At 39.6% G+C, this 18505-nt stretch overlaps 1 protein-coding gene, 2 long non-coding RNA genes and 2 other non-coding genes across 5 annotated transcripts; 1 reads left to right on the plus strand and 4 right to left on the minus strand.

Annotated features, from left to right (window-relative positions):
• Positions 1-974: 974 nt before the first annotated feature.
• Positions 975-3178, minus strand: LOC107281665 (uncharacterized). Its single transcript, XR_001547421.3, has 3 exons — positions 2578-3178; positions 1868-1945; positions 975-1202 (listed from the first exon to the last, which is right to left on the minus strand). It is a non-coding gene; the product is annotated as an uncharacterized lncRNA (long non-coding RNA).
• A 1519-nt stretch (positions 3179-4697) lies between these two features.
• Positions 4698-4769, plus strand: TRNAC-GCA (transfer RNA cysteine (anticodon GCA)). Its single transcript has one exon. It is a non-coding gene; the product is annotated as a tRNA-Cys (tRNA).
• A 2151-nt stretch (positions 4770-6920) lies between these two features.
• On the minus strand, positions 6921-12438 carry LOC4342455 (outer envelope protein 61). The gene is made up of 10 exons (XM_015791958.3): positions 12126-12438; positions 11071-11301; positions 10366-10422; positions 10153-10281; positions 9663-9740; positions 9505-9575; positions 9029-9081; positions 8022-8671; positions 7780-7923; positions 6921-7450 (listed from the first exon to the last, which is right to left on the minus strand). Exons 1-10 carry the CDS (start codon positions 12207-12209, stop codon positions 7304-7306), a joined length of 1644 nt encoding a protein of 547 aa, XP_015647444.1. The 5' UTR covers positions 12210-12438; the 3' UTR covers positions 6921-7303.
• A 1579-nt stretch (positions 12439-14017) lies between these two features.
• LOC107278488 (uncharacterized) lies at positions 14018-14722 on the minus strand. Its single transcript, XR_010742836.1, has 4 exons — positions 14605-14722; positions 14381-14518; positions 14247-14306; positions 14018-14159 (listed from the first exon to the last, which is right to left on the minus strand). It is a non-coding gene; the product is annotated as an uncharacterized protein (transcript).
• A 664-nt stretch (positions 14723-15386) lies between these two features.
• LOC107281746 (uncharacterized) lies at positions 15387-16747 on the minus strand. Its single transcript, XR_001547517.3, has 3 exons — positions 16668-16747; positions 16350-16575; positions 15387-15894 (listed from the first exon to the last, which is right to left on the minus strand). It is a non-coding gene; the product is annotated as an uncharacterized lncRNA (long non-coding RNA).
• Positions 16748-18505: the final 1758 nt, after the last annotated feature.

The raw sequence follows: 18505 nt of genomic DNA on the forward strand, positions 1-18505 counted from the left end.
CTGACACCAGTAGTTTTTTTTATAGGAGTACGTTGTTGTTGTTGATGTGATGTTTTTTGGAAAAAAAAAATTTAGGAACTAGCCATAATATAAGAGAATATCGAGCATGGTGTGACCGTGGGATTAGTATAAAATGTACTGCTCCAGAGTCCAGATCACTCGGAATATAGGGCCTGTTAGCATTAATCATGACTTGCGCATGTTTTAAATTATCAGCATTAGTTAGTTGTGTATGTGTGTCATGCGCGTAGTGAAGTACTGCATATATGTTGCATGCGTGTAGGAGATTAGCTCAGTTAACAGCCATGTGTTGGAGATTAGTTGACTGAGTAATTAGCTGACTGAGTAATTAGCTTGTGTGGTTAGTGAGCGCGGCAAGTTAGTAATTAGTTAGCTGCATGCATGCTTGTTAGTTGTGCACGTTCGGCGTGACTCGTGGTCAGTAGCCATGCAAGAGTTAGGGGCTCACGCATGTAGATGTAGATCGTGCGTATGTGCGCATGAAGACCCGGGTAGTGGTTGCTCCCATATACAGCATGTAAACAGGTTATATAAGCCAGGTACTCGTTTGTTTGAGTTGTGTGTGAGTCACAGAGAAAATATAAAGGCATTCGTTGCCGAAGCCTGTGTGTGCGTTATTACTATTTTGTGTTTCATGAGCAAGCTTTTGAGGTGTGGTAAGGCTTTCTCCCGGTTGAGCCAACGTCTCCTGGTTTTGAGCCAACAAGGCCTATTTAAACCCAGCTTCAACTTCTAAATATAACTCCAGTAGTTAAGTCTGGAGTGGAGTTGTGGAGCTGCTTAAACCCAGCTCCACAACTCTAGTACATTTTGTGAGAGAGCTCCACCTATCTCCACTCCCAGTTTTGGTGGAGTTAAAACTGTTTGGCTGAGCTCCACCTGAGCTGGAGCTGGAGCTAGAGCTGTGCCAAACAGACCTATAATACAACTGTGTACAATATACACTAGACTGATTGTTGTGATACCATGTGGTAACTTCACATTAATTTAATGTCCAGTCCTGGCATTGTACATACTACTCCTACAAGCACTCGAAATGCATGTATGAGTATATATATCCCTGTGATCTTAGACACTGAAAACGGTGTTGATCCAATAGAAACTACTGCAAATCAATTACTTTCGGACGTGGTGGCCTCTGGCAGTACTGCCTGCCGTTCGACATGTCGGTTTCTTCATACCTGCAAATTACGCATCCGCTCACAAGATCAATCCCTCTGATTAATTAGCTAGTACTGTAGTACTCCGTAACATTTTGGGACGGAGTAGTAGAGAGCTTGCTTTGACGTTCTTATATATAGTCCCTCCGTTTTTTAATAAATGACGCCGTTGACTTTTTCTCACATGTTTGACCATTCGTCTTATTTAAAAATTTTATGCAAATGCATAAGATATAAATCACACTTAAAATACTATGAGTGATAAAACAACTTATAACAAAATAAATTATAATTACGTAAATTTTTTGAATAAGACGAATGGTCAAACATGTGAGAAAAAGTCAACGGCGTCATCTATTAAAAAACGGAGGTAGTACGTAAGGATGAATATCATATGTGATCAAATTATATATAATCAGTATACGTGCTAGCTATATATATATATGGGGGTGTATGTGAGCGTGGTGTATGTGTGTTTGTACCTGAAAAAACTATACACCCTCTGTCAAAATAAAAGATATTTTTTAGGATAATGTCCAGATTCATTCATATAAATTATTTTTTTTAAAGATGGGGATAAAATATTTGTATCTGTTAAAATATAAGCGCTCCGAATCTAGATATGCACTAGTGTATATTTTAGACGGAGGGCTTAGTCAGTATTTATAGGCACGCAGCTAATTTACCGAGTTTGACGACCGTCAGGCCGGAGGAGGACAACTAGCGGTTGTAGTTGCTGACTTATGCCCATCCTGCACAATAACCTGAAATGCCAGGGACAGATGCTTCATTAGATACTCCTATTTGATTTTTTATGTTTAGAATTATATTGGCTTTAGTCGAATATCTAGAAAGTTTGTATTGATTAATTAATTCTCCCTCCAATTTTTAATAAATGATCATTCACTTTTACTATCAGTTAATCATTCTTCTTATTCAATTTATTTATTTAAATATACTAAAATGTAAATCACATTTAAAGTATATTCAGATAAAATAAATCACAACCAAATAAACAATAATTATATATTTTTATAACATTAATGGTTAAATGTACTCAAAGTTAATGGCGTTATCTATTAAAAGCTAAAGGTACTTGGTTTAAAAAGTGAATTTATTTTGAGGAGTACTGTTATCTTTATCATAAAGTATAAGAGATAAAAAATAGTACTATCATAGTATATTTCGAGACAGAGAGAATACCATGATACTATAAATCAAAACTGAAGTACCTTCTCATTTCGAATTACAAACATTTTAGCATATCCATCACTCGTCTAGATTCACTGACATGTGAATATATATAAGTAACACATAAATCCATATATATGAATCTATTCAAAACTCAAACGTCTAATAATGTGAAATACTAGTATATATGAAGAAGTACATATACCTGCAGCTGGAGCAAGTGATGCAGGCGGTGCGCGGTGTCGATCTGGGCGACGACGGGAAGGATGCGGTCGTACGCCTCGTCCAGGTTCATCCTCACCACGCTCAGCTGCTCGCCGTGGCGGTCGCACCTCACGAACCGGCAGGGCCAGCGGCTGCTCGTGCAGCCGAGGACGACTCTCTCCGCCTCCTTGACCCACGCGTCCACCTGCCCGGCGAGCACCGCCCTGACCTCCGCCGACACCGCCGCCGCCTTCGCCAGCGCCGGCGCCGGGCCAGCCGCCGGCACTCGTCCTTGTTCCGGCGGGTCCTCGCCGCCCTCCAACACAGCAGCGCGACCACCATCACCGGAAACACAAGAACGATGGCCGCCGGCAAGTTGTTTGGGTCACACGCCGCCGGTGGTGCGCCGCCGCCGTCTAAGCCGGCCATGGATGGCTGCCTGCTGCCGGAAGTCGACGGCAATAACCTGCCGCCGGCCATATACGCGTACTCCTACGTGCTACGCTAATTAATTATAGCTAGGTTTGGCCACTGATCAGCTGGTTGAATTGGTTGACGCCTATCTCTCTCCTCACTCCACTAATATACTGGCTTCTGAGCTTGGGCTCAAACTACTGAAGTGTGATGAATATATAAAGTTAGTGAAGGCTGTATGTCACAATCTTAAGTCAACGGTTATACAGTTTTTCGTTAACTTTGGATGCAGATTCACAAATATAATTCAATAATTTTAGAAACTTTTCATGTTGTGTGCGTCTTTAGTAGTTGGTGCGCTCATTTTTTTTTTAAGATTGTGTTTCACTGTTGTAATAATTGGCTGTAGCTTCTTGATTAAAGGTTAATATTGTATTCTATTATTAAAAAAACTCCTCCACTAATATAGACTTGTGGAGATGGATTTTTCATCTCTCACGAGAGGCTTTCTCTCTCTCACTCTCACTCACACACACACACACACACACACACACACACACACACACACACACACACACACACACACACACACATATATATATATATATATATATATATATATATATATATATATATATATCACAATAAAAGGAATCGGGAATTTACGGTCACAATTATTGTGTATACGAATGTTTGTATTTGTTCTATATTTTAAAAAGGAAATTACGCGCGTGGCTCGCGATTGAGTACTTCATCTCACATCATCGTTTTCTCAACCTATCTAAACGGCACACCGGCCGCACATGCCAACATCATCTCGTTGGTGTTATATATATATACGGGAATTTTCCCGGTCGGTAATTTTTTGGTCGCTTCCAATTAAGTTGCAACACATTCTGACCAACATTGACACGCTTGGACATGGTAAATCAATGATTATAATTTATGCATACATATACTCCCTCCATTTTTACCATCCATCCTATTTAAAAATTTTATGTAAATATAAAAATTAGTTATATGTCACAATAAATAAATGATAATTACATAGTTTTTTATTAAACTTATATCCAATAGTCAACATATAAGTTAAAAAATTGATATCCACTCATTTCTTTTTTAATCATCTAAATAGTTATTTTTTAAAAAATAACAAGATAATTAATATAAGAAATATCGATCACTTGACAGATATGCATGCTCAAATTCGAATTTTATAAACTACAACAAATATAACTGCGAATGTATGTATACTAGTTTTAGTTTAATTTTTTCATAAGTTATAATATGTAATCCGTATAAGTCAAATTTAAACTTAAATGTTTGTGGAGTGATATGTCCCGTATTAACTTATATTGTTATTTTTTAAAAAAATAAATTTTATCTGTAGAGGAAATCCCCTCGTGGGATGAAAATCCAACAATATCATTTTTAAGGTCAAAAAACTAAATATTGTTGATGGGGGTTAGTAGTTGGCGAAAGCTTAATTAAAATTACATAGTCAAAATATGACTCATATATAGTACTTCTGAACGTAGGGACTACGTGATTAAACTTATCATCCGAGTGGTTAATGATCCATGTATATATACATTATAATAAATATGTATGTCACGTAAATTGTCACAGAAAATTCTCAAGAAAAAACGTAGATAGCTCCATGCATCGAAATGAGGAACAAATTTGATAAGGATATTCAACACAAAAGGGTCCATAGCTCAGTGGTAGAGCAATTGACTGCAGATCAATAGGTTACCGGTTCGAACCCGGTTGGGCCCTTGCTATTTTTATTTTATTATTTTATTTTCAAGTTCTTTTTTAAGTTCTTGTTTTTTATTATCAAGCTCTTGTTTTTTATTTTTATTTTATTTTCAAGTTCTTTTTTATTTTATTATTTTATTTTCAAGTTCTTTTTTAAGTTCTTGTTTTTTATTTTCAAGCTCTTGTTTTTTATTTTTATTTTATTTTCAAGTTCTTTTTTTAGTTCTTGTTTTTTTATTGTTCTTTTTTTTATTGTTTTCAATTTCTTTTATTTTAGTTTTTTTTATCTTTTCACGTACGAACTGCAATTAGGCATTGGCAATTATTTTCTTTATCTATTTCATGTAAACTGCAATCAGAATCCTCTATTGCAGATTTTATCTGTTCATGTTAACTACAATCAGGTACGGTATTGGCAATTTTTTTTCCTTAACCTATCCATCATGTAAACTGCAATCAGAATCCTCTATTTTAAATTTTATCTTTTCATGTTAACTACAATCAGGTATTGGCCTTTCTTTTTCCCCCTTATCTATCCATCGTATAAACTGCAGTCAAAATCCTCTATTGCAAAGCTCTTCCAATGAAACCTCAACACTACTATATATGTTACATTTATCTACCCATGATATGTGAACTCCAATAATCAGAATATGCTCTATTTTTTTAGTGTAATAAATCAGAATATGCTCTATTGCAAAGCTCTTCTGTTAAATCTCAAAACCTTAATTCCGTACGGACCAAACGGACGAACTGTCCTTCCTGTTGAGAGGATCGCCAGACTTTGGTTGAGTTGGATGGGACACGTGGTTATTTAGATTCGTGGTATTAGAATGTATTTCATCTGATCAAATTATTTTATGTTTTATTATACTAAAGTAATATTATATTTTTATGGTGCTTGACATCAAATCACCCAATCAGTGTAGGTAAGGTGAACTATACTGAGCTTAGTACACTCCGTCGAAAAAAAAATCTAGGAGGAGGATTACTAGGTTGACTTTTTTTAAAAAAAAATACGGTTGGAGTAGTCGCTTGCATTTAATTTCTATGTGATGAAATACCACGTAGTAGCACATGGTTGTGTTTAGTTTACGCCAAAATTGAAAATTTAGTTGAAATTGAAACGATGTGATGAAAAAGTTGTAAGTTTGAAGAAAAATTTGAAACTAAACACGGCCTATATGCATGTGTTTGGTGGTCAAGCGTGTGTGTCTGCTACGTGAGATTATATCTCTAATTTATTCGACACACCTACAAGATCCAAACGTATGGCCATGCTAATCTCTCAGTTACAAATAAATTACTTCATTTAAGCTTTATATCAAACACTTGCATATTTAACCTTCAAATTTTTTAGGACATATTGATCGGTACGGACTACAATGGACCCTCTAGCATATTTAATTTCACTAACGCTTATTTAGCTAAATGTACCGCGTTTACCTTATTTATAACGTAAATAAGTAAATCATTTCGTTGAAGGGTCCATAGCTCAGTGGTAGAGCAATTGACTGCAGATCAATAGGTCCCCGGTTGGGCCCTTTTTCTTTTTGTTTTAAATTACATCGCACAGTTTAAATTTTTAAATTTGCATTGCTTTGTCGGTTAGGAATTAATTTTTTTAAAAAATCACCCGAATTTTTAATACCATCTATCAACGGATTCATCATGCAGAATTTAAAATTGCTTTGCCTGTTCGGAATTAAATCTAAAACTGCGTTGCGGAATTTAAGTTCTTGTTTTAGAGAAGTGGGCAGAATTTAAATGAATTTAAGTTCTCCTTGTTTTAGAGAAGTGGGCAGAATTTAAATCTAAAACTGCGTTGCGTTCCGGAATTTTTTTTTCTCGTTCTATCAACGGATTTCATGGGCTTGGCATATGCGATACTCGTACATGTTCCCGTACATTTGATACTTCTGGTTTATGTAAGTTCTTTTTCCCCCTAATTAATCGCATCGTTTTATTTAAAGTACACGCTCATGTAGCCATTGCAAATACTACTTACTCCGTTTCACAATGTAAAACTCATTTAGATGTTGATGAATCTAAACATAGGTATGTGTTTAGATTCATTAACATCTATATGTATGTGAGTAATGCTAGAAAGTCTTATATTATGAAACGAAGGAAGTAATATAAAAGGTTTAGTACGATGAGTCTATGAGATGCACATGTGCAGGACCTTCCAGCAAAAAATTCTCAACCATCTCAGGTGCATAATAACAACAGTGGTATCTCATTTAGTCATTACATGTCGGCAAGTTATCTGAATCTGAATAACAGTGCTACCTCAATTTGAAGTCGATTCCTTCACGCTCTCGAAATACAAGAATCCGATGAATTGATGCTACAAATAATTATGACTCGACACGACAAAAAGAATAAGAACGAACAGTGTTACAAGAAAGCAGCAGATCCATCGAATTCATACCCCTTCCTTCCCATGGAGAATTTCAGCAGGTGTTAGAAAGTGGAAGCACGCAATATCGCTACCCGACGATTATTTGCAAATTGCAAGCTAGTTACAGCCGATCTCTGCATTCAGGACATCACCCACCGATGAACCCAAGCTGGCGAAGGATGAAGGCCAGGATCAGCATGACGATAGCAAGGACCAATCCTTTCCTGCCTAACAGCCAGTTCTTGGTTTTCTTCGCAGCTTCTACTCCTTGCTGTGCTCGGTCCATCCATTTCATCTGGATGCAGAACAAACATTAACGATTCATCGGATTCTAGTTTGACATTGGGTAGGTAAACTAAAATCATGACTTGGATTTAGGCCGAAGATGAACAAACATAAAATCTACCCTGTAGAACCAGCTCATCCCTTAAAACTATTGCAGAGTTGTGGTTAATGTGCGGTCTAAGGAAAACATCGCAGCACATGTAGCCCGCTGTATGAGGTGCACAGCACATGTAGCCCGCTGTATGAGTTGCACGTGTGCACCAGGAGAGAGCGATGAATACTAGCTAAGAAGAGCTAGAAACATTTGATGGATGTGGGGTGTTAGATTAGTTTTCTCACCATTCTATCCAAAGCCTCAGGAGATAATGAAGACAAGGCTTCTTGAGCTTTGGCAGCATCCTCCTTCGTCATTTTCATTCCAAACTGCTCACTCATGCTTGACATCATCTCTGGACTGATGTTCTTCATCATGGATGCATACATCTGTTGATTTAGAAAAAGACTGTTAAAATCCAAAGCCTACCATTTTTTGCTAGGTAACAAGTTCATTCAAAATTTCCTTCTGTTCGAAGATTCTATACCTTCCGCATCGCAGGATCTTTCATAGCATTTCTCATGGTTTCCTGCATATCAGCTGTAGAAGGTGCACCAGGGGATGATGATTCACCCATCCTTTGGTTGCTTAATATTTCATGAGGATTTTCCATGACATTTTGAGAAGATGAAGGTTGGCTGTTATCCACTGATCTCTGGGAAGTACTACTTGTTGTGGCTCTTGATGAAGATTGAAGCTTATTCTCTGGTCTCAAGGGGGAAGCACTAGGTCCACCCATATTAGAAGCAAAATTCAGCATATTTTGTAATTCATCAGGAGACATATTCCCAATCATGTCAGATGCCATCTTAAACATCTCAGGAGACATTTCTGGCATATTAGGTCCCAAATTTGGAGGACTGGAGCTTGTTCCGTGCAACGAAGAAGCAGCTTCAAACATTTTCTGAAGTTCTTCTGGTTTCATTGTGCCAATCATATCGCTGGCAGTTTTTACTAATTCAGGTGACATTCCCTGCATTCCCAGCTTCGATAAGCCATTAGCATCTATGCTTGAAGACCCTGAAGGTCTAGAGTTCCCTTCTTCAGGAGGTTGTGAAACAGTGTATCCAGGGGATGAACTTCTTTGACTGCTTGATGGCTCAGAAGCATCATCTACAACTTCTTCAATGACAACACCTTCCAAGCAGTAAAATTTTAAAAAATTGAGTTGCATGAGCCAAACTTCAGTGATAAGGTCAGGATACAACTAATGCAGAAAGGGATGCTGTTGTACTTTCCCGCTAAATGCTTACTATAGTATGCCACAATCAAGCCTGACTTTGATTTAATTTCTTTCCTCAATTCAGCATCTGAGAGCAAAATAGTACTTTCCTCTACTAAGACCAATTTATACAAAAGAAAAAAGTAACATACATCATCATGAAAAGAATCATCTAAACACAGAGATTCCATACACTAATGTTCTAAAAAACCAGGCAATGGAAATTCCAGTAAAAATTTGTTTCTCATGAGAAGAAATATCCAGGAAAATACCTTTTGGATGCTTCGCTCCTTTCCCTTCCACTGCAAGTTTTTCTTCCGCGTCTCTATCTCATGAAAGGAAATCAGAAGCAGAAAATTGACAAGTACATATTAATGACATTTGAATAATGTTAGCAAAATTATATATTCTGGGGGACTGTCGTGAAATGCATATGAAACTGCAATCCATCAGTACAGCAGTGATAATAAAAAAATTGCATATATTGTTTAACAAGGGCCATAGAATTGTTCATGTGGGGATCTCGGAAAATGCATATTAAACTGTAATTAGGGGTGGTAAAGGGCCCAACCATTTATTAGCCAATAAATTTGAGGGCTAGGTCTAAAATGCGGTGGGCCGAACTTATATTCTTTTTTACCTAAAATGCGGTGGGTCTACTGCCAACTTGTAGGGTTGTGAAAGGACCCATGGGCCTTGACCCATTAACATGACTGTAATTCAAGAAGCCTATAATTGAAAACCGTACCTCAGAACTGCAGCAATAGTTTCATCATCTGGGGAAAGTTCATGTGCTTTACTCAAGTCACCCACCGCCGCCTGAAAGCATTTGTACAATCAACCATAGTCGGGAAAAAGAACAAAAGGGATTGGCATGTCAAAAGAAAAGGGTCAAGCAAATCTTACTTCCAGGTTTCCTAGCTCTTTGTATGCCTGGCCTCTCCGGTAGTATGCTTTGACATTGCTTGAATCATAAGTTAGAACCTGTAAGTACATTTGATAGCTGAATCAGCTTGATGTGAAAGAAGAGCTAATGTGCTTGGTGGAACTCAACGAAAGCAAACTAACAACAATACACCATAACTAGAAAAGCCCAACTCAAAGAGAGTATAAAGTTCCATTTCATCAGCTCAGAAATAGCCAAAGGTGGCAGTCAGAAACAACAAAATATTTTTGTTTATAAGATTATGGTTGAATGATATAATAACTCATTTACAGCAATTACATGTTGAAAAGTTAGTCTTCTTGACCTAAAATATTTTTTATTTCAAGGTTGCTAGACCAGTATACACATATGGCATATTTAGATTTAGTACCTCAAATAACAAATAAAACTAACAGGAAGATTGTGTTGCCTTTTAGTAATAAAACAACAATACATTCACAACAGGCATACCTCTGAGCCTTCATTTATGCATTCCTCAAAATTCCGTGTTTTCAGGTAACAAGCCATTAAATTAAGGGTGCACACCAACTGCAGAGAATGCGCTGATTGCGATGGTATGCTCTTTAAGTTATCCTTGGCCTGGTCAGGAAAGGAATGCATTGATTTAACATACATCACATTCAAATTTACTTACAAAATGAAGGTTTGACGTTCAAAACATACAAGCTTGTACTTGGCAGCAGCTTCACTATACTGCTCACACCTATGAAGTTCATTTCCCTGAAATTTAAAAAAAATGAAACAAATAAGGGTGATATTATGGGAATTACAAATATCAATATTACAAAAATAGTTTAAAACTTGGAAGTTTGCAAGTTCAAAATAGTTAAACAATTAAAGAGGTGCAGAGTTTTCTTAAACAAGATAATATTGGTAAAGGTGCATAGGTTCAGTAAACATTTGTCACAAAACAGTACATGTATCTGGCTCAGCCTGACTAATGCATCAGTAGATGTAGTTCTTTGGTAAAAGGAAAAAAGGAGGCTCATCAAATGCTCTTTAGTGTTCACGTCAGCATGAAGTTCATATGTATATTTTCCAGCATTCCACTAGTTAACTCAGGGTGATCCAAACCTGTAATGGTATGAACCTCATAGCACATACAGCATTCGCCAATTTTTTTGTGAATTTAAATTTTATTACTCATTTGTCCTTGCCAAAAAGTGTAACATGAAGCTCTATTCTAGTTCTAGATTGAAAAAATGAAAAAAAAAAGTTCAAGAAACGCACCGTTCAGTAGTTCGAAAAACGTGCGCGCGGAAAATGAGGGGAGTGAGGTGGGAAACATGGGTACCGAACTCAGCCTTACTATAACCGAATTCCAACAGAATATGATAGTAAAAAGTGAAGTTGGACTGCTATACATACCTGCTGCTTCAACATCTTGGCACCAGATATCACATATGACATCTGTTGCTCTGCTTGAACCTTCATAGCAGCAACCTCCTCGGGATTAGCATTGGCAAGTTTTTCGGCCATATCAAGCATTTCATCTGGTCTTGTTTGATTCATCTGCTGTGCAGCTCGTCTGAAGTCATCAGCTCTCATATTCTTCATGCTCTCAGATGCTAACTTTACTAGGTTAGGATTTGACAGAAGCTGAAACAATACGAATCATAACAAGGAAAATGTCAATCTCATGTCATGCATGGCTCCTCAGAAAATAACCAGCAATGTCAAGCAACAACAAGATCAATACGAAAGGCCTCTAGTTCAATACAAGCACCAAAAGCAGGCTTGTGGTACAAAATATGCCATGATCACCATTTGGCATGGTTGTGCTTGTATGGGACAACGCTGACAAAGTCTAAACGGATGTAAGGACATGCGAAAACACCAGCAGTTGAAGCAAAAGTCATAAACTAATGTGTAAAAGACCCAGCAACAACGCTCCTATTGCTTATAGTTTATACAATCATGCAGTTGTTGATAGCAACAGAAAGAAAAACATTCGCAGATTGTCATCACCAATCAATTAACTGACCAAATCAAACCCAACCTGGAACCCACAACTCACTGTCTAATTGACTTGAAAACTTGAAGACTAGAAGAGTAAACACCATTTTCTTTATTATATGTATAATTGCATCACTATTTTGACTTAAAAGGAGTAATAATACTATCAACTACTAAGAACAATTTAACCCTGTGATCTCATCATGGCACGATCCTGATTTCGCCTCGACGCAAACTCAACCAAACTGAACTCCACATCTGTACGTGCGTTTGTGACACGATTTTGCTTTGGCCCTAAACGCGATCCCGGCCGAACTTGAACTTGGCACACGATCCTGATTCGACGCAAACGCGAAACCGGACCGAATTAAACGCGATTACCTCCCGATCTAAACGAACGACACCAAAACCTAATCCAGATCGCCATCTCCAACGAAACGATCGATCTCGATGGGCGCGGATCTGACCTGCTGCTGCATCCTGGCGAGGTCAGCGGGGGACATCTTGCTCATCTGCTCCTGCGCCAGCCGCATCATCTCCGGATCCATCATGCCGCCGCCGAGCCGAGCAGCCGCGGCGCCCCGATCCGCCTCCGCCTCCGCCTCCGCGGCAACAGCGAGCAAGCTCACTCCTCCCTACCTCCCTCTCCGGATCGATCGAAGCAGCGAGCTCGCCGCCTCGCTCGTCGCGGATTCGGGGATTTTTTTTTTTCCTCGTGCTTCGCTCGCTCGCGTCGCGGAGGTGTTGGGAATTGGGGTTTGTGCTCTTCTTTTCCTCTGCGAGCTTCCCTTTCGGTATTTTTTTTTGTTTACTAGTAGGGTGCCCGTGCGTTGCTACGGGGAATTTTGTTGATCACGGGGATAAGATCTGGCATTGAAAAGACAAATATGGCATCGTAATGAAACAATCTCATGGCGTTTACTACATAAATTATAAAAAGTAACATAGATAGAAGACATCTATGAAAATTTGATGATATCATACAAATAAAGCACAAACAAAAAATATAGAACATCCAGCATTTGTAGATACGGCATTTCTAATGGATGATCACCTCAAATTAAATCACTCCATATTATAGTTAAACCCTAATGTTGTTCCATATAGTTAAATAACTACCCTAATGTTGTGAATTCTTTATACACTTTAGAAAATCTTGTACGCCGTTAGGGATGTTGCTTTCACACTCATTTTGTTGGTACATCAGTAGATTTAGCAAAAAAAGTTTCCTTAGCTCGTCACCATCCTGCACATGTATTTAATAAGTTAAATTTTGGTAAATATATAATAATGTAATATATGAATAATTAATGCCTGTCAAGACTTACATTAATTGCCGGCAAATGTGGTTCTTTATTATTCCATGTACACATGAAGAGATGAACAAGAAAACCCGATAAACTCCTAAGGAAATTGAAGAGTTAGCTTCCCTTTCTCTACACAGTTAAATTTGTTGGTTTGAACGAGTTTTTAAGAAGATAACTTACCTGCTGTAAACCGGATTATTGACAATTACTTGCCTCCACAAGTTGATGTCTTCATTCCACCTAGAGCCAGGGCATGCCTTTCTCATAGCTTTGTTGAAGTGATCACAAATAGTTATCAGTTTTCTGGTGTATCTCATATTTGGGTTATTTTTATATTCTGGCATAAGTGGATTTGGGTCTAACACATAGAGCGTTTGACTTTCTTGGTCCACTACAAGCACGATAAAACTTCGAGCATGGCGTACTGGTATAAGAATCTACAAAAGATCAACCTTCAAGATAATATATAAAACACGGCCATATAGGATGGTATCTTAGCGATCTTACCGCTTTGCACTGTGAAAGTTTGTAATGAATTTCCGACCAACTACCGACGGTCTCTGCAAGATTTATGTTGTCATGGTGGACCGGGTCTTTACCAAAGCCAGTAGCACTCTACATGATTTAAAAAATGGTTCAATTACATAAGCAATAGATAAATCAATATATTCGATATTGCGATTATAGGTAATAACATGAGCAATAGAGAATGACATGAGCATTAGAATTTAAAAACTTACCCAAAATTGCAAGTCCAAGCAATGATTCGATATTGCTTCTTTAGTTTTATGAATCATCTCGATTTTTTCATACATGAACTTACGAATAGCCATGTTGAAGCAATCACTTTCCAATGGCTCATCCTTCTTTAGTATTGTTTGAAGCTGTTTGAGACTCAAGCTAATATAGTGCGGCCTTGAACTTTGTACCCATATTTTCCTGTCAATCAAAGAAAATAAGTTAATGCATATATGAATTACGATTGTGTATACAATGCATTGCAGTGGCTTACTCCATGGCTCATCCTTCTTTAGTATTGTTTGAAGCTGTAGGACATATCAGAACTGTTAGTAAATGGTAGACGCACAGGCGTTACAATAGAACCCACATTTTCAGTGCCTGCATCATTAACATCCAACCGGCCCCCTACTGATTGATCTTCAGTGCTTGCAATTTTAATATCACCAAACGGAGCTGCTATTGAAATGCAAACATATTAAAAAATGTTTTTGGCACAAATTTACAAACATATTTTTAGCAGTGACCATATGACAACTCAACCTGAAACAGATGAGGCCGTAGTAGTAATTTTTTTTGATGTCGCAGCTTGAGACCCATTATCTGAAAGTTCAATTAATTTAATAATAAAGTTTTCTGTTCAGAGAGTTTAGATATGCTGCAGTAGAGATTTAAACCTTGTGATTCAAAGTTCCTCCGCTTCCTGATATATCGTGCCTTCTTGTTTCTATCTTCCTTTTGCTCTTTGGTCAATGATGCATACCACTCCCTAGCACGCTTCCTTTTTAGTTCAGTCGCACTTAGTTTTGTAACATCTTGAAGAGTGCATGCACACAAAAACTGTGCTTAATACAAAAGCCTTAAAAAGAAACAAAATATATAATATAGTGCTACGCCCAACCTGTAGAGTCCAAGTTGTTGTGCTGGCAATTCTCATGATCTTTTGGCACATTAGTTCCATTTTTATTAGCAGCGGGATGGTTGTTCGTCAAATTGGCATCAATTACATTAGTTATATCTGCAAAAGGACCTGAGGGAGGAGTGATCCTCATATTAGCAAGCAATAATATATCAATTGAGCGATAAATATAACATTAGCTAGATGGATGAAAATGTCACCTGATCTTGTTGACGATGTTGGCACAGAACTCCCACCATTGTTATCCATTGCAGAACAAACAATCTTAAATTGGAAATTGGAAGCAAATATGAGGATTATGCAATTGAAAATCTGAGGTATTAAATAATGTATGTGAGCAATTCGACCATTATAAACAATGATAAACTGGTTGTAATGACTTCATTTGAAATAAGTAGAATATTTAGCAAAGTTAGGTGCCCGTGCGTTGCAACGGGGAAAGATTGTTATGTTACAGCACACAAAATATCCTTGGAGAAAATTGTTATGTTGCAGGACACGAAAATCTTCAGAGAAGTTTGTGAATAGCTTCATTTGCTTCTAATTCATGATGACCAGAAGTAATTCCATAAGCTCATGCCGATGTATTGCTTTTATTAGCATCCACAACCTAAGTATACATACATATTACAATTATCACTGCAGGTAACACGTTGAACACATACACCAACACTCCAACAACATATATGCATGCATTAACAGAAGAGACTACACTATACTTGACATCATTGCAGCCACTCGACTCAAAATTGCAGTAAGTTTACAATGGTAATATATTGGTATACCAACACTCTCCCTTAATATATTGACACAATGGTAATAAACAAACAGTTTGTAAAAATATTAACTGCTAATGGAGTTCCAAACGGTTTGGCTCCATAAGAACAACTATGCACGCATTATTACTATCATCTTACAACAGAAATTGTAGGTTCTAGTTCTCTACTAAATCTCCTTTTCTTCCTTCGCCTATCAGCATTGTTCCACAAGAACTCAACTTACATTGTTTGATCTAATCGTACAGTACCTCCTTTACCTGGTGGAGGTAGAAACAAACCAGTCTAACGTGCATGGGCGGTTTCACCCATGGACGAACAGATGTCAGCAAGCTCTGCTCGGCCTCGGCAATGGCCTGCCTCAGCTGCACCCGGCTCTGGTTCACCTTGTCAATTTTTGTCGTGTAGACCTCAAGGAACTCATGCTCGAGCTCCAGCAGTATCCTATCCCTCACCGTGTCGGGCTCACCGGACTTATCCCACATTCCCATATAAGCTGCAATAGGAAAGGAAATCCCCATAAATTTGTCGGTAGTGTTACATACATAGAACCTACACCAAAAGTGGGGAAATGGTGGAATTGGCAAGCGGACACATACATTGAGCCCTATTTCCTCTACAGCGATATGCATAGCCGCATAGCTACAAGAGAGCTAGATCATATCAGGTCACTAATTCTAGGATCTTATCATCCTTCGAGATAAGGTGCCAGAGACAAGGTGCCAACAAGAAAATGCTCACGAGCTTAGCAGTCGTGTGTGTTATACCAAAAGTGCTCATTTGCTCCATGCATCAAGGCAACCTAATTCATGATAAACAAAACTTAAAGGGAAGAGTGCTGGTTCTTGCTAATGAATAGGTATTATGCCACTAAATTGCTATTTCTTTGTCATTTAAATGGAAAATTTAGATTGTAGCACCCAAGGCAACATAAATGACAAGAAGATTCACCGTGATCATTTGGAGTTTTTCGGTCGCTTGTTAGATCCAAAGAGTGAAAAAAACCATTAGTCGAACAAGTAACAATGAGCTCTGCACAGCATAGGCAACAAGGTCTTGAACATAATTTCCTTGCAAATTCTACAGGAACAATGTATGAAGAATAGATAAAATATGTATAATACTATAACTTCGATTTGAAGGATGGAATAACAGCGACTTCACGCTCCACGTATTGCTGAGAAAAGAAAATTAGAAACGTTGTTCCTTCATGAACAGAAATGCACAATCCCCTCGATGAAAAAATTGAGCAAAAGAAACCGAGGTTACCTTCAGGTCGATCTGGATGGTGTGCTTGTGTGTGTCAGACTCACACACATCAACTATATTGATTGACAAGAAAATATCTGGCAGTCGGCCGCCGCCGGCTGGGGCGGATGGGGCGAGGTCGTGGGGATTTGATGCGGAGTCGACGGCGGCGGCGTTGGTGGCGAGGTGAGGAGGCAACGCGGGGATCTGGAGCGGAGTCGACGGCAGCGGCGTTGGCGGCGAGGTGAGGAGGCGACGCAGCCGCGAGATGAGTTGTGGGTGGGCAGCGGCAGCGTCGCCGGCTGGGGCGGGTGGGCAGCGGCAACGTCGACGGCGGCGGCGTTGGCGGCGAGGTGAGGAGGCGACGCGGGGATCTGGCAGTCGGCCGCCGCCGGCTGGGGCGGATGGGGCGAGGTCGCGGGGATTTGATGCGGAGTCGACGGCGGCGGCGCCGGCGAGGTGAGGAGGCGACGCAGCCGCGAGATGAGGAGGCGATGCGGCGCTGCCGCGATGCAGGGAGGAGGGCGAAGAAGGCGGCGAGAAGGCGGCGTGGGAGAAGGAGTGGGCGTGGGGAGCGATCTCTTGGATCGAGAGAGGAGCGAGCGTGGGGAGGAGATCGATCGTTGGATACGGCAAACGGATGGTTGAGATTAGGCGTGTCTGTCAGATGCGTCTGCTGTGTCAGGAATCAAGACCACCACTACGAACTTTTTAAGTAGTAGAGATTATTTTTATTCTGGTTTGAGTAAAAAAAATACAGTTAAAGTTTTATTAACTGACTACTTAGTACTACGGAGAAAAAGTGAAAACGCAGCATGTGAGATGGGCCTTTTGATGGGCCACCATGGTGAGATGGCACGCGCGCACGTGGGCTGCCGATAAAGGGGAAGGAGATCAAGAGGGTTGGACCCACCGACATGTAGCTCTATATATCTTTATATACTACTTAAAAAATTCGTAGGGGTGGTGGTGAGTCCTGAACGATCGAATGGTTAACATTCATCAGAGGATCCTCTCACAGGCATCAGCGGATGAGATTTTCTCCCACGATCCACCCGTCGCACCACTTCTCATCTCCCTGATCCGCATTGCGCTCCCTCTCTCTCCGATCCGTAATTTCGCATCGCACTCCCCAGCCCCCCATCCTTCCTCCTCGGCGCGCCACCTCCTCACCCCACCGACGCGCCGCCTTCCCATCCCGCCCAACCCGCGCCTTCTTCTCCGGTTGTCCTCCCTCTGTATTGTGCCGTCCCTCGCTCCGCCCCCTCCCTCTCCATCACGCCACCGCCCCCTCCATAAACCATAACCTCCCTCAAATCCCGATCATCTGCGCAGCCGTCGTTATCGTCGGACCGAGCTCTTCGATCATCACCCTCCGTTGCCGCCGCTGCATCAGACCCATCGGAATGGTGGATAGGAATGCGGACCTAAGTATGGTTGAGGGGTAGGACGAGATGATGGCGGTGGTTGCAGGCACGCCCACCAGCACGCTCGCTGGAGTGTGGAGAGGCGCGCGCCCGCTGCTGCGAGTCACCGGCGGTGTCGTCGGCATCATCGTCAGCTAGCTCTGCATATTAAAACTATAACATGAGTTGTCAAGTAAAGTTAGTGCAATGTAATAAGATGTTTTTAATTTACCTATGAGAATCACTATTAGTATTTCCTTTTGCATCAATTTAGTGGAAGATATCAAAAAACAACAGAAGATATTCAAAAAGGAACTATTTGGATGGAAATATGCATATATTGATGGATTATCAACACCTGGAAGCTAATGGTAAATACAATTTATTTTTCTCGATAGCCTAGCAACATAATTTCATTAGGATAAAACCTTTATTCGTACCTAATATATTTCC

This window comes from Oryza sativa, chromosome 7, assembly GCF_034140825.1.
Source record: "Oryza sativa Japonica Group chromosome 7, ASM3414082v1".
Lineage (NCBI taxonomy): Eukaryota > Viridiplantae > Streptophyta > Magnoliopsida > Poales > Poaceae > Oryza > Oryza sativa.

What these genes read in the sequence shown, in the direction of transcription:
- LOC4342455 (XM_015791958.3), bottom strand. Translation starts at nt 12,209, where the DNA reads ATGATGGATCCGGAGATGATGCGGCTGGCGCAGGAGCAGATGAGCAAG. An exon ending in CTGCTGCCAAGTACAAGCTT is followed by an intron (nt 10,282 to 10,365) that starts GTATGTTTTGAA and finishes TTTCCTGACCAG; the next exon opens with GCCAAGGATAACTTAAAGAG. An exon ending in GCATAAATGAAGGCTCAGAG is followed by an intron (nt 9,741 to 10,152) that starts GTATGCCTGTTG and finishes ATGTACTTACAG; the next exon opens with GTTCTAACTTATGATTCAAG.